A 16,076-nucleotide genomic window follows, 5' to 3' on the forward strand; every position below is an offset into this window, starting at 1 on the left:
AGCAAGCTTTAGCAACTATTTAGCCAAGATACCTTTTTGACACCCCAGCAATTGGAGGTTGCTAGTATGTTTTGTATGTTGTTACAGAGCTTATCTTTATGTTTTTAAGATGGCAGTCACAAGCTTTTTTTTCTTTTTTCCAATTATGCTGAATATTCTTGATACTGTAAGCTTATTATGCTATGGTGGGCAAAATAAAAACTATTACTGTGTGTTAGGTTCAGAAGTAAGACAAACAAATGTTGAGTTGTTCAAAGATTTGAAATGCTCAATAACTTGTGTCTAGAGTACAGATGAGTTGGGGAAAAAAAGATGCAATATACACCTTATTATCACTGTACCTTCTTATTAGTAATGCCAGATGTGCCCTCATAATTTTGTATAAGCTCCTTTAGCAGGGAAATAGTGCAAATGGTTTCAAAACCATTTGAGAACTGTAAAATAGCACATACATAATCACATATTTGTAAACAAATGGTGTGTCTCAAGAAAAATGAATCTGGGAAGGTATTTAAACACGTTTTAAAACCTTACTTGGATTGTACTCTCAGTTTAATAACTATGCATAAGTTTGGGGAGGGAAATAGAATGCAAAAGTTTTGAAGTTTTGTAAAATAGCACATGACACTTTTCATAATAGGCTGCAATAGTTATAATTTCGCCCTCAGCTAGTTATTCAACTTTGAGGGTTATATAATAGCAATTTGACCTAATAATATAAAATCTCCTTTTTTGGTGGGCTTTTTAACCTATTCACATCAAGGCACTCTCAAAACTGGAACACTTGTGAGTCTTTTCTCATATTAGAGTTTTGTTGTTCAAAGTCCACACAGGGTCAGGTTCCTTCTGTTCCAAAATTTCCAACTGAAGTCAGTTTATGAGAAACACTCAGTGAATGGCAGTGATACGGTGAAATAAGCACAATTCTTAAATGTTCTCTTTATATATTCTTATGCCTTTACTCTTAAATTGTACAGACTTCCTGAGTGTTCTTAGGATTTGTTTATTTATTACCTGATTTCTTGTGTAAGTCACCATAGAAATGAGTCGTAGAAAGAGGGGAAGTGGTTTTGTACATTAGTTATGCAACTATGGCTGTTTTGTTTCATGATTTTGCACTTAAGCAGAAAAAGTATTGCTCTTCCACCACTAAGTTTTAGGGGGGCTGGTTTTGCTTTTTTTTCCTTGTTGGAAGCTTAAAAGTGAAATTTAATCTCCCAGTATAGATATCTAGAATAAGAGATTTTTGAGAGTGAGGACACTGACTGTCAAAAATATATGAACCCTGTTTGGGTCTTCTGAAGGTTTGAGGTGATGTTACTGATTCAAGATTTGAGATTTATGAGGGGAAGTAGTAGACATGAAGTTCATATAAGCTATATAATTTTAAGTTATACTTTTCTACAGTCCAAAAAGCTATTTCTTAAACAATTTGGTCTTTCTGAGTGAAAAGATTTGAAGAGTCCATCTGCTGATTTGTAGGACAGTTTTATTTATTGGCCAAATTTACATATGTAAGAAAGTCCGAGGGGCTAACCTGATAGGCAATAGGTTTAATCATCTTTTTGAATTTGGAGTCAACATAGCAAAAGAAATTACAGTTTCCGTGCAGTTCAGAAGGATATTTTAGCTTAGCTAATATAAGCTTTAATTGCACATCTTTTCTTCATTTCATATGCTATTCAAAACTAAATTGAGAGATTCGTGCTTGTAGTTCCCCGAGGTAATTATAACCTTAAATTGACAAGCACGTGATAAGTGTTTAATTTAATAAATTTATGCGGGTGTGTATGAAACCTTTGCTAAATATATTAAAAAGATCAGACCGGATATCTGTAACAAAAATACCCAAAGCTTGTCAGTGCCAGGGTTGTGTGTTATTTTATTATTATGTAAATTGCTGAATTCAGTAACAGAGAGCTGCTTTGCCTGCAAAATAGGCTGCTTTCACTGCCATTGTCTGAGTATTCATAAGGAAATTCAAAGCTGACTGGGCAAATATAAAGCAGTGAAGTTTTTGCCCAAGGCTTGATTGTTAGTTCTCACAATTCATTATGCTAATATATTACAGTACTTCCATCGCTGCTTGCAAAATGCCCATTTAAGTAACTTTTCAAATCTTTTCTGTAAGTTTGTGTGTTCGATAGGAATTTATTTGTGTTTGTTGGCATATATGTACAGACATCTTGTCAAACATAAGATCCATCCTTTACTTTTATCGGAATCACTTCTTTTGTGCTTCTACTTGTGTTTTCTATTCCTGTTTTTATTCAGTTTAAAACTTTCAGGAGTAATTGTTTGCAGGAAAATACATAACTATGTTGCCCTTTACTTAAAAGGCTGAATAATCTGTACTGGCCAGACATGAATGAATGAATACATAGGCAGCTAAAAATCTCTGGGTGACCTTTGTAAGTCGATGTCTAAGTAGTTTATAGCTGCCTTGAGGATTTGTTTTGCAAATGTTGACAATCATCATATTTTTCTCTCCACAAAAATGAATTTCGAAAAGCTGCTTATCCTGAAAAATAAAATGTACTCTTTTTGTCTGTTACTTGCATTGAAAAGTGTTAAGAAATATTTTTCTTTATTCCCTAGTGTGTTTTGAACATGGCATTTTTGAGACATTAGACTGAATAATTAGTACTTTCTTTTTTCTTTTAACACTTAAGGAAAAAAATATTTTCTGAAAGTTGAAATTAAGCAAAAAATGAGAAAAATAGGATCTTTTCAAATATGTTGTTTTCATATACTGACAAAAAATGTTAACAGTTCTGTTTTCTGAGAATATTGACTAATTTTGTTTAAACTGAAACAGAAAATGTGTGGTCTTTCAAAGTGAAGTGTTCTATTTCCCATTTTTCATGCTTTTTGAAAGAGGTTCATCCTTTTTTTTGAAATCACTGTAGCCAATTTTGCTCAGATATTTTTGTTTTTATTTTAAAACATACCTGGGAACTGCCTTTCTCGAGTTGTGTAGAGACAAATTACATGGTATGGAATTTGATACGTGACTTAGGCTTTAACTTGCAGCAACTTGAAATGTTGTGCAGTCTCATACTGAGAGTCTTGCCCTGCTAAGAGTTCACTGAGGCAAGACCAGTGAGTACAGTAGGGCTGCTCAGTGGTTACCTGTGCTTTGGAGGGAGGTTGTGCAATGAGTTACCTCTGCAGCTTCCTGAGAACGAGAGGGGCCGTGTCCTGCTTTTGCTCTGGGAGTGTCCCTCCGTCCCCGCATGGTGGTCAACCCTGTGATGAACAGTTCACCTTGTTTAACCAGCAGAGAACCCAGGCTTGTCCAAAAAGTCAGTGATTTTTTGGTTGCTTGGTATGAGCTACCTTGGCCAAGGGAGGAGCACCAGTTCTTCAAGGAAGCGACCATGGGTGTGTGGGTGGAAAAACAGAGGCACCCATTTTTGGTGGTAGCATTTTCTTTAGATTTAGCTGTAACCTGTAACTTCATTCTCAGTGGTTTATGGGTTTGCCACTAGTATCAGTGGGCTGTTGTTTTAAGTTCTTAAATTATTTAATAGCACCTTTTAATGGGATAGAAGGCATGTGTCCTTGCTGGTATTTAGAAACTGGCACTCAAACCAAGTTAACGGGAACTATGAGGTAGGTGCCCTTTTGGGCCTTTTCAAATGTTCTTAATTCTTAAATATAAATCTGTATAATGAAAGATGAATCATATATTTATGTAATACAAATTAGACACTTAAGCTTTTATTCCAAAAGGATTAATAAAGGAAATTCTCCATATTATACAAAAACCACAGTGAACATTTTTATTAATCTAGAATAGAGTGCTTGCAGATCTAAATCAGAAGTAGAACTTTCTGCTATTTCACTTCAGTAATGGTGTTGTAATTCAACTAAGAACTGCATACGATTAATGCCATTTTTACAGGTGTTTCAGAGCTGCATGTTTCAAAGGGTAATGTGTTCAAGAGGGAGACTAGACCAGAGTTCTCTTGCAATGTATCCATATACTTTTAAATTGAAAAATTAAAAGATAACACTGTCATCTCCAGTGGGCTTTTCCAATAAATACAGGGGCGCAGTTGAGTTATGTTCAACTTGGCCTCCTGTTTTCTCCTGTTTTTAAGATCAACAGCCAAAAAGTACTGTGGTAGCACTGTATTATGCTCCCTGTGTCTGTTTATGATTAAAATTGCAGGCATTAATTTGAGATGCAAACTATTTGATTTTATTACTGAGGAAAACATATTAAGTGACGTATCAATTTGAGAAGTTTTTTTTAGCATGTGTGCAAGGTATAAATACAGTGATTTTTGTAATATTCCAATATAAACTAGGTTAAATATTAAGTGGCTTACACATGCTAAAACCTTTTCTAAAAAAGTCATGGGTAAAAGATTAACTTGTTGGTTCTGTGTACAGTTGCTTGTCAAGAAAAAAGCAGTAACATGTCCAAACATACACTTCCAGTATATTCTGTCAGACTACATTTTTGAGATTCTAAAAATATGCACACATCTCTCAAACTCTTGAGTTTCTTCTAACTTCTTCCAGTTTATTTGGAACCATGAAAGAACTGTCAATATTTCATGATTGTTCCACTTCATACTTCTATTTTGGTATTTAGATCTCAAGAGACTCCTATAGATGGGCAGCCTCCTGCGTTACCACCCAAACAATTTAAAAAGAACAGTTGGAACCAAATTCATCATTCACACTCACAGCAAGAACTGGATAACCATATTAATGAAACATTTGATGTTCCTACATCACCAGAAAAATCCACAGTAAGTTTTTGAAGCCATTTGAACAATTCTGCTTTTAATCAGAATGATAGTCCTGTTTTCCATGAGCTTGGTTCTGATGCATTTCAGAGAGTTGCTGTGTTTGTGCATTACCTTGCAGCATTTTCATTAAACATACTGTCCCTTCTAGCTCCTGCTGGTTTTTCCACCTGCTGGAGTAGTCCTTTGTCAGTTGTCAGCAAATCACTACGCTGGGATGGTTTTGAGCATTAGGTTTTAAGCAGATGCGGAAATTTCTAAGTAACCTCTTCTTTGAAAACTTGTTTGCCATCAATTTTAAAGAAGACGTTGCAGGCACTGCCACTGGTATTTAATCTAGGTTTTACCAAAAAAACTAAACCTGAAAGTGCCTACCAGCTTCTGGAGTGGTTTTATCAGGAGCAGCTTCTTGATTCTGTGGTTGCATTTCTTATCAAAATTTCCAAGAAAGAGACTCTGGCAAGAGGCTTGTGACAACAAATGTCAAAACATGAGCAAACATTCCTTTCCCACATTTAAGCACGTGTGAGGTGAGTAAGCTAGTCAGTTGATTACTATCTGGCTGAGGTGAGATCTCACTGACCGTTTTTGTGATTTTTGTCCTTCCGGAAGTTTTCCAGTGCTTCCTGGTTTTATACTGATGTGGGACAAGAAATGTTTTGCAGGATGGGAAAACTCTTTAACATTCAGATACAGTGGCAATACCGTGTAAACAGTTTTGTCAACCTCAGGTTTTCAAAATAATGAGTTAATTCCCCAAACTGATATTTAGAAATGCCTTTAGTTTGTTTGCATTTTGAACTGTAAGCCTAGAGTATTCTCTCAGGCCTTATAAAAAAGTTAAGATTCCCATAAAACCCCTCTTTAATTTCATAGCTGGGGTTTTATTAAAAGACCCAAAAGCAAAACTTTTAAGATTTTGAGCATTTGAGGAATGTTGTAAAAATTTTTGTTTTAATTAAATAATGAAACAGGGTTTGTAACAGGTTTGTCTTCAGCCAGTGCTTACCTGAATCTATTAAATACGACTTGGAATGATAACACTACTTTAGTCATCAAGTTTTTCTGACCTGTATTCAGTTATTTTACCAAATTGACAAAAATAACTTTAAGTTGTTTTTTTAACTCCTTTCCATTCTGAAAAACCAACACAGCTGTGTGAGAATGAGATTCTTTTTTCTCTGTGCATTGTCAGTGTGATTGTTTGCTGTGCTCCATATTATGCTGCCTCACTTAAGGCAGTGAGCTGCTGTAATTGAAGATCTAATTTGGTCTGCTGATGACTTTTTATTTTGGGAATTAGAGAAGAAGGAACACATCATGACTGAAATTTTGTGGAAGTGGAAGTTTAGGATTTGGAATGTGGTTTTGCTTCAAAGTTGCTTTTCTGACCAGAATTCAGGTTCCTGCACCACTGGAGCTTTCTGCTCCATCTCAAATATGTTAAAAAAAACTTATCATTTTGACTTCATATAGCTGTGGAATTTCCTTTGTCTGTTTTACGTATGGAGAGTCTGTTTAGAAAGGTAGTAGGACAGGTGTGGGAATGACAACTTTTTACTCCATCTGCAGTCCCCAAGTGTCCAGTCTGAGAATGTCAGAAGTATTTGAAAACAGGTGTAGCCAAAAGTCCCTTCAGTCAAACAGGTTGATGATATACAGTGCTCTTTTCGCATTTTTCATTATAAACAGTAGCTCAAAAGAGCCTGTTAAAGCAGAAAATTCATATTTCCTTTCTGTCTATGGAGTACAATGGCATAGAAGCTGCCAAACGCTGCAGGTGAGCATGTTCATTGTGTCTGATCTCTCATGCCAATGAGCACAGGCTGAAATGATTGGCACATGATCAGGCTTCCTAAGCACCCTTACTTCTCATTAACGTTATGCTTATGCTGTTACTTTCCTCTCCTTCCCCAAATTTTTCATCTTTTCATTACTATGAATGTGTTTGAGGGATTTTTTGTTTTAACCAAGAACAAGAACTTAAAAAAACCTGGAGTTGAGTTAACTTTTAATGAGCCAAGTTGTGCAGATTTGTTTAACCTATTGAACCTGCAGATCTGAAACTTTCTTACGTTTAAAAATGTTCTCTTTAATAAGTTCTGGGTGGTTTTTTTTCTTTTTTCCCCAATATGAGTTTTCTTCTTTGGCTGTAATTGGAAACATTGAAAACTTCTGTGAAACAGATTTCTTCAATACTGTACATTCTCACTGTAGAAACTAGAAATATTAGCTGATGTTGAGTCTGTGAAGTAAATATTGATGGGAACAAACTACAAATCACTGCAATTGCATGAAATGATGTCTTACAGATTAAAAAAGTATCTAGTATTCCTCAGTTTAGTGGTAGTTCCTTTAACAGTGTTGTTGTGATCCGAATAAAACCAAGAAGAAAGCATCTAAAGTTGTCAGAGTTGAATCAGTGCACAGCATGTGTCACAGTTCATACTCCACTACCTTGGAAATGGAATAAGGGATACAGAACCAAGATTTTGTTGCCAAACTTGCCCTTGCTTACTACTGGCATATTGGTGTTAATAGAAAAAAGGGGACACCTTCAGTTATTTTTCATCGTATTACATTTTTATTGCAGCTCTTCACTGTAGTCATAATTAAAACAAATTTAAAGAGTTTCAGTTTAGTAAGCTGTTTTTCTTAAGACTATTTGAAGCCAATTTTCTAATCCTGTTTCTTACTTTGAGTATGCTTTGACAGAACACACCTTTAACTTAGTTATGTCCAAGACCTTTAAATCTGAAACCTTTCCCTTTTCTGCAAAACTCAAGATGTTTGTGCTATTACTTGATGTTTTCTCAAGTGTCCAAGAGCAATTATTTGATGAGGAAACTGCAGAATTATTAGATACAATATCCTCAAAGTCTAACTGTGAACAAAATAGATGTTAATGTAATATCATTTTTGTTTACTAGCCCAATGGTGGTGTCCCCCATGACAATCTTGTTATGATCAGAATGAAACCAGACGAAAATGGAAGGTTTGGCTTCAATGTAAAGGTAACAGTACCTTGTTCCCTTCATGTTTATTAAGGTATATTTTTTACATTCATGATCTGTTACTAATTAAATTTGTTTTTAAAGGGTGGATATGATCAGAAGATGCCGGTTATAGTGTCCAGGGTAGCTCCAGGAACACCTGTAAGTTGTCAAAAAGCAAACTTGGTAGCAATATCTGTGTATCTTGAAGGATGTATTAAAAATGCTAAATTATTTCATAGCTGCCTCTGAAAATTTTCTTTTGCTATAACATTATCATAACAAAGCAAATTATGTGCAGTAAGAATTTGATGGGGCTGCTTAACATACTTTTAAAGTTCTTCAATCCTCAAAAGTAATTTTTTCCTACTGAAACAAAGTTTAATTTCTGACAATTATGGGGCATTAGAGATGCTCAGTATGCACTGTTTCTTGAGCTGTGTCATCCTAAAAATAAATTTACTTTACTTTTTTAAATATAGACATTCAGTAATTTCACATAAATTATATATTGAAAGAGTGTTAAAAATAACTAAAATAGCAAATCTCTTACTTTAGTGACAGATGTAACCGAGTAAAGCCAAGATGTAGATTAAAATCAGACATCATGAATCATTCATCAGGTCTGATTGTCTGTTGTTACTGATGTTTAGTGACTATCAATACTGTCTTCAAAGTAGGCACAATATTTTGTCAGTTTATTGCCAGAAATACTGACCTGGTGTTCGACTGATTGGAGTCAGCTCTGTTTGTATCTTTTAGAGTAAGAGTAGAGTGAACCATTTATTTGTTAACATTTAAGAAGTACAACTTTCTCTCTTTTTTTTTTTTTTTGACTATTGAAATGTTTGCCAAAATCATTGTTCTCGTTCCTATTATTATCCCTGAAATATTTCATAACATGAATAATTTTGGCTTTAAACATTCACCCTGTAGAGAGAAGATATTTGGTAATGGCTTGTCCTCTTTCTTTTCTGCAACAGTTTTTAGAGTGTGATTACAATAACAATTTTTATGACCCGATTCTCCTCTGTGGGATTACTGGGAGCTGTGCATTGTCTTCAGTCCTTGCCTTACTCTTGCCATTACCATTGTGATATTTTACACCTGAAGCATTTAAGCCTGTGAAATTGATGTGGACAAGGTTTTGTTTGCCATGTTACTGCCTTCCCTTCAAAGATAAGAACATTCTGGTCTTTAAGTGCCTATACAAAGTGTGATTCAAACAGAGGAGCTTTCTCTTTCAGCGAGGAGTAGAGTAACAGCTGCTGAAAGATGTGTTACAATGACAGTCATCTGCCAGCTGCAAATGGGTTTGTCCATGTGAATGGTACTGCCTATGTATTGTGTAACATGTTTGTCATTTGAATACAGAGCAGCAAACCATGGGAACTAGGCTGTTAGGGTTCAGGACCCCAAGTATAGTTACTTGGAGTTGGTACTTTAAGGTAAGAAACTGGTAATGGCTTGTGTTACAGATGGTTTGGGTTTATTCCCTCTTCCTTGCAGGCTGATCTCTGTGTCCCTCGTTTGAATGAAGGCGACCAGGTTGTACTGATTAACGGCAGGGATATAGCAGAACATACCCATGATCAAGTTGTAATGTTTATTAAAGCGAGCTGTGAGAGGCACTCAGGGGAACTTGTGCTCCTAGTTCGACCCAATGGTAAGTAGTTTGTACATCATAATAAAAAAAGAATCCACACCTTGCTCTCATTTCCTAACCTCCATTTTGTGTCCTGGGATGGAATGCTTAGTGTGTAAGAAAGAACTCCTGTCCTTGAAAAGAAATTGCATCAATACAGTGTATTGATCCCATACTCTAAGGAGCTGTGTGTAGGTAAGTGTTGAAAACTAATCAAAAAGTCAGACATCAAATATTTCTAACAGAGAGCTAATTTAAATTTTGTTCTCACTCTCATTGATAAAAATGTCCAGAAAGCTATATGGATATTGAATGTATTTCATGAGGTTATTGTTATTCCCTTAAGGAAAATAAAAACCAAGCTCAAACAAACAAAAAACCTCTCACCAAATATTCAGTGTTTGGATGACTTTGGAGGTCAATATATGCAAAATCCTTCCATACTTTTTTAAAATAATGCAAAACCAGTGGTAACATTTCTACCTGAGGAGACTTAATAGAAGTGCTAAAATGCAGTCTAAATAAAAGCTTGCACAATATATTCACAAAATACACTGTTGGACCGTACCCAGCAGATGGGCACTGGATTTAATTCTGCTGCATATCCCAATTATAGTACAGTTGGAGAGGAAAAAGCAAAATGAGAAACAGTGATGTTTAATTGGAGTAGCTGAAATTACTTCAGCAGAATACCTCAGCCAACTCATAAAAAAAAATTTCTTTTATTCACTTATTTGCACTCCCCACTTATTTGTGCTCTCATTCCGTAAGTTCTCTTGCAGCTTTTTTGTGCTTACTTTCTTTCTCAGATAAAATTACTAGCTTTGTTTGCAAATTTACTAAAACAGTTGCACCTTATGTGTTGATTAACTTTGGATAAAAGCATGTGAGTTACAGAAGTGAGGAGTTACCAGTGTCCTCCTTTGTGGTCATGGGATATAATTTAAAAACAGGCTTTCAAACATTGTGTGTCTCTGTTCATATAATAGAAGATGCATATTGTTTCTGATGTGAGACTGAGATTAGGGATTTCTATCAGACAAGGCAGGGGCATAACGTTAGTTTTGATCAAAATTTTAGCTCTCAGTGATGTGCTTTCACTTAAAATTATTACTAAACCAAGAAAATAGTTTTATCATGGATTTTAATGATCAGCAAAGGCTCCTTGTCCTTACTGATTGGGACTAAAATCAGTGTGCTAATAAATGTGGATTTTTCTACAGGAGGAAATTTGGGCATTTTGCTTTTTTAAATAAATTACTTAGAGCTAACGTTACTTGTCAAACAGTATGTTCAGTCAGAGCATTCATACCTTGGCTTGTTCTAGCTGTCTATGATGTTGTGGAAGAGAAGCTGGAGAGCGAGCCTGACTTCCAGTACATCCCTGAGAAATCTCCACTTGATGGTGTCCATCAGGACGATAATGCTCTGAGGGAATCCATGATTCAGTTAGCAGAGGGGCTTATCACTGGAACTGTCTTGGCTCAGTTTGATGTGAGTACTGTGTTGCCTGTACCTGTGTGCAAGTTCCAAGTCTCTTGGAATAGTAATTATTTTAAACAGAGCAGATTTCAGTTCAATTTCAGTAGTGTCAGCATTTTAGGAAAACAATTGTCTTACACTCTCAAAGAGAAAAATAACCAAAGAAAAAATCTATCCTGTATTGTACGTGCAAATTTACAAATACCTAATGCCAGTTTTTAGTGTTATGAATAGCTTTATCGATTACTTACACTTTTTGTGGTTATCAGGAACATGCTAATAAAATACTTTCATTGAGATAAAGACTGAAGAATGTCTACCAAAATATGTGTTCTGTACTCAGACTTTCTAAGTTGCTGTAGGAACTGAATGACGCCTGAGCTGTTGACATTTTATGGGCATTCTCAATGAGGGAAGGTAAAATAACCAATGGAAAATACAACCCTAATCTTAAGGGTTGATATAACTATGTCTTTTAGAAATAGTTGGGGTTTATTGACTTATTTCAGAATAGTAGTGTACTTCCTGTGGGGCCCTAAAAGGCTGATTGCTGTAGTCTTTCTTTAGCACCAACTTGTACCTTGGAGAGAGTCCATCTTTAATGCATGAGATCAAGTGGCCTAAAGCAGGAAAGCAGGTTTGTAAAACACAGCAGTGTGAATTCTGTGAATTCCTCACCAAATGGAGACCTAACATTTTATTATGCGACATATATTTATAAAATATATTTATATTAAGAGCTGTGGTAAAGTTTACTTTTATGTATAGAAAGAACAGATTTTTTCAAAGGTATTTAAAATTCTCCTTAAACATACATTTTCAGTCTCCCTAGCAGGTTGAAAAGTTTTTGAAGTGCTTTTTATTGAACCTGGATCATTTCACTGATATTGTTTGTAGCACAAGGGTTGTAGCAGTGCATGACTAGAGCATGAGAGGGCAAGAACCTCTCAAAGGAGATTTTGTGCAGGAAAAGCGCGGAGTAACCCAGGATTTGCTCTACAGTTATTGAAATATAGAAGGATATCCTGGGGGGGGGGGGGAAGCCCAAGTTAGACAACTGCCATGTGGGCAGATGCCTGTAACACAGCACAATCTACTTGCCCCAAATTACCAAGTGGAGCGTCATTATCAGTGAATTCAATTCCCTTACCAATACACAGTATTATTTTTTCTCTGGATTGGTGTTCTTATGGAAACTTGAAATTTACTGTTCAATTTGTCTTTAAGCAACTTGTGGCTACATCTTGATCATTTTCAGTGATCTCACAGCATAACTAAATTTGTAATGCTTTCTTTTTAAAAGTATTTTAGTGTTAGTTGAAGCTACTGTTACTTAGTGGTTTATGTTCTAATAAGTACCTGGTTTTAGAAAAAAACTCTCTTTAGGCAAATATTATAATAATGGGTATATTGATCTGTGATGTTCTGACCATCAGTTTTGTCTTTTAGCAATTGTATAGGAAAAAGCCTGGAATGACAATGTCTTGTGCCAGATTACCTCAAAACATTTCCAAAAATAGATACAGAGACATTTCGCCTTGTAAGTATGTCTGTTCGTGTATGTGCTCTGAAAGTATTTTGCTGTGGTTGGTAATTAAGTAATGGATTTCTAACACTTTTTTCAGATGATGCTACACGGGTTATTTTAAAAAGTAATGAAGATTACATCAATGCAAATTATATAAACGTGAGTAGTATATTTCAGAAGCACTTCTGACATTAATTTTGCAGTTTTCCATTGAAAAAGTTCATTAAATAATTCCTTTTTTTCCTTCATAAATCTAGTTCAGCCTAGAATGGCTGCTAAACCTGTAAGTCAAATGGTTTGAAATTTTATTGTAGATATAGTTACTTCCTAATATTTTGTGGCAGGTGTTTTCATAAGTGCTAAAGTCTAGCCCTGCATTCGAATGTGAAAAAATGTTAACAGAAGCCCTCTCTAGAGGAATTAGTTCTTCTTTGCTGATTACATTTGTGACAGTAGTGTTCAACATCAGTAAAGTCTAATCTGGCAGCACTTTCTTTTGCATCTTTTTTTTTTTCATTGTTAGTAACAACAAAATTACAGCTACTTATTTTACAGAAATTAAATTTTGAGATCAATGTTTTAAAAGCTAGTGTCAAAACCCCACGGAGCAAGAAATGTTTGCACCTGAATTATTTGCCAACTGCTCTGTCATTTCTGTTTTCAACCGTTAATCTTGATTATGGCAACTACATAACTATCAGTTAATATGTTAAGTATACTTGAATCTTTGTAGTAATTTTGCCTGTGAAACACTTAAAGAATTTTTATCTGTGCCAGTCCATATTTACTAGCCTTAAGAAAGAGAATTAATGCCATGAATGCTTTTTTATTGTATTAATAAATGTTTGATGCCTGACTTCCATTTGCTATAGGAATTGAAATAATGACTTTGTCTTCTCTTAGATGGAAATCCCTTCTTCCACAATAATAAACCAGTACATTGCTTGTCAAGGTCCATTACCGAACACGTGTCCTGATTTTTGGCAGATGACTTGGGAGCAAGGCTCATCTATGGTTGTAATGTTAACCACTCAAGTTGAACGGGGCAGAGTAAGTAAAACATTTCCTTAAATACCACTGGCATAATCTTAAAATACTGTTGTGATTAGCCTTTAAAAGATTAGACAAATATACTATTATGGCATATAATGTGACAAGGGGATAAAGGGAAATGGTTTTAAACTAAAAGTGTAAATTTAGACCAGCTGTAAGGAAGAGATGTTACAATGATGATGGTAAGACACTGGCACAAGTTGCCCAGAGAGGTGGTGGATGCCCCCTCCCTGGAAACACTGAAGGTCGAATTAGATGGGGCTCTGAACAACCTGATCTGGCTGGAAATGCCCCTGCTCGTTGCAGGGGGGTTGGACTGGATGGCCTTTGAAGGTCCTATCCAACCTAAGCTGTTCTAGGATTCTATAACCTTTTTTCATAAGGGTAGTGCATTCCTAGTACTTTTGCAATGATGACTCTTAGATTTTAAACCTTTGGATGTTATTAATGAAGCTAATATTTAAACTTTGTTCAGTTCTGAAATGTATTGAAGTCTTCATGTATTTTGTAAAATATCTTTAGGCTGCTTTGTTTGATTCTTTGTTGTAAAGTGAAAAGCAACTAGAATTTACCTTCATAGAATTTTTTCTCCAGACTTCACATGAAGGAACTCCAAAAAGTTTAATGTTTTCATAGATTAATTCTTTGATAGGTAGTGAAATTAATTTTTATGACACCCTAACACAGCTTTTAATGTTAAGATCCCATGGCTGGATGGCTGTCTTATCAAGGATTCTCTTAAAACTTGAAATCTAAGATTTTCCATAAAATGTTAATCTGTGGCTATAAACATTTGTTTAATCATATGAAAGAATCATTGTCCTTTAATTTCCATATAAAATGTGTAAAAATAGAGTACTACTAATAAAGTAATTAGAGTTATGAATTACTAAAAATAATTGTGTATGATGCTGTAAAAGGCCTCAGGTGTATTTTGTGGTTTGTTTGGGTTTGTTTTAAACTATAGTTTCTCCTTAATAGCTTTGGTTTTTATGCAGCTTTATCCTTTGGAGACAGGCAAAACAATCAAGTCCGGTAATACATGCAGTGTAATTCCACAGTTATTGAGTTTATAGTCTGGAGCATTCAGAGTAGCACTGGCTGGTTAAGTGTGTGGACAGAAATGACACTCTGGAAAAACAGTGTAGTGGAATTCCTCCACACTCAGGATTTCTTTTGAAGATAGATTTATAGTAGGTTGTAGTTGTTCTGATCCACTCAGACTGTAGTTCAGCTGTCTGTATGTATTCTGAGTTTTTAACAACCATATATTTGCTGGGAGGCCAGGCCTATAAATACAATTAAAATAATTGAAGGGGAGTTGCAGCATTTTTAAACCATTTTTCAGTGACTCAGTGTTTGGATGATGCTGCCTGCTCCCAGATAAACATGATTAGAGGGAATTTCAGTACAAGTGCCCTTTTAATTTGAGTTTTCTTTGCAGATCTGCTAAGAACAGACTTGCAATAGCAGTTCTCTGAGGTTCCCCCACCCCTTCAATAATGATATTTGTGGAGTTCTTTGGAGAGCTGCTTAATAATGAAATAAAAGGACTTATCTGTCTTATACCCATAGGCAGACTCCCTGCTCTAAAGCTGATCATGAGGCTACTGACATCACTATCACTGCATGCCGGGATGTCTCAGTGGAGCAGGAAGTCTGCAAATCTGGCTGCTCTTAAAGAATCGCCAGGTGGGTTGGAAACACAAAAGTACACTTGAGCTGAAATTACCTCTGTAATTAGGCATTTAAGCCATTTATCAGAAAATAGTAGTGTTTGAAGTTTTCATTCATATTTGATGACTTGATCGAGAGTCTTTGAAGTCCACCATCTTCATCCCCCTAATTTCTGCATTAGCTTAGCAACTTTTTTGTTGCTTATCTCTTTTTTTTTTTTTGGTCATTTGTTCTTTTCCCATATAAATGTGCTTTGAGAAGGACAGATCAGGATTTTGGAGGTCAGAAATGTTTACAAAGCAGCATCTTTGTCACTCAAGTGTTAAGATGGAATATTTATAGATAAATTTTTTAAAAATTATAATGAAAGTTAAAGGCATCTATCTTCAGTTAAACTAACTGCAAGATCTGGTGCATGTGTCCTCTTGGAAAGAGAACCAGGAAATCTCTGTGATACTTTATTTTATACAGTAATTAGGTAGCAGTCTATTTGGTAAGTAAATTAATAGTGATTACAAAATGATCGAAGTAATCTTTAATGAACACAGGTATAAAAACTAGAGAGGATGAAAATAATACTCTGAATTTAAACACAGGCATCTTTAAAAATGTGTTGACCTTAGGTTAAATGCCATCAGTACTGGCCAGAGCCATCAGGAAGCTCATCATATGGGAACTTCCAGATTACCTGCCATTCAGAAGAAGGAAATCCTGCTTATGTCTTTCGAGAAATGACATTGACTAATCTGGAGGTAAAATCATACTATATTTTTATGTATTAATCTACAGAATCCTTGCATACTAGCTAAAACCTGCTTAATCAGACTTTTCAACTTGATGGCATATCCATATAAATAGAACTGTTTATTTCTAGAAGCCTTTAGAAAACTACTCATATTGTCATGTACTTACCTAGTATAAATTCTGCTCTTGGA

The 16,076-nt window shown here is 35.3% G+C and overlaps 1 protein-coding gene across 4 annotated transcripts in view; it reads left to right on the forward strand.

Moving 5' to 3' along the window:
* The window catches only part of PTPN4 (protein tyrosine phosphatase non-receptor type 4), a 112,918-nt gene that overhangs the window by 81,878 nt on the left and 14,964 nt on the right, over nucleotides 1-16,076 (forward strand). For 3 of the 4 annotated variants that reach the window (XM_032693592.1, XM_032693590.1, XM_032693591.1), the window contains exons 16-24: nucleotides 4,607-4,766; nucleotides 7,694-7,777; nucleotides 7,862-7,918; nucleotides 9,266-9,422; nucleotides 10,729-10,895; nucleotides 12,333-12,423; nucleotides 12,509-12,570; nucleotides 13,315-13,461; nucleotides 15,765-15,893. In XM_032693592.1, coding sequence (XP_032549483.1) covers nucleotides 4,607-4,766; nucleotides 7,694-7,777; nucleotides 7,862-7,918; nucleotides 9,266-9,422; nucleotides 10,729-10,895; nucleotides 12,333-12,423; nucleotides 12,509-12,570; nucleotides 13,315-13,461; nucleotides 15,765-15,893 — 1,054 coding nt within the window. Of the gene's footprint in view, nucleotides 1-4,606; nucleotides 4,767-7,693; nucleotides 7,778-7,861; nucleotides 7,919-9,265; nucleotides 9,423-10,728; nucleotides 10,896-12,332; nucleotides 12,424-12,508; nucleotides 12,571-13,314; nucleotides 13,462-15,039; nucleotides 15,157-15,764; nucleotides 15,894-16,076 lie in introns of all 4 variants that reach the window. The other variant, XR_004358096.1, reaches the window with a different exon arrangement.

This window comes from Chiroxiphia lanceolata, chromosome 7, assembly GCF_009829145.1.
Source record: "Chiroxiphia lanceolata isolate bChiLan1 chromosome 7, bChiLan1.pri, whole genome shotgun sequence".
NCBI lineage: Eukaryota > Metazoa > Chordata > Aves > Passeriformes > Pipridae > Chiroxiphia > Chiroxiphia lanceolata.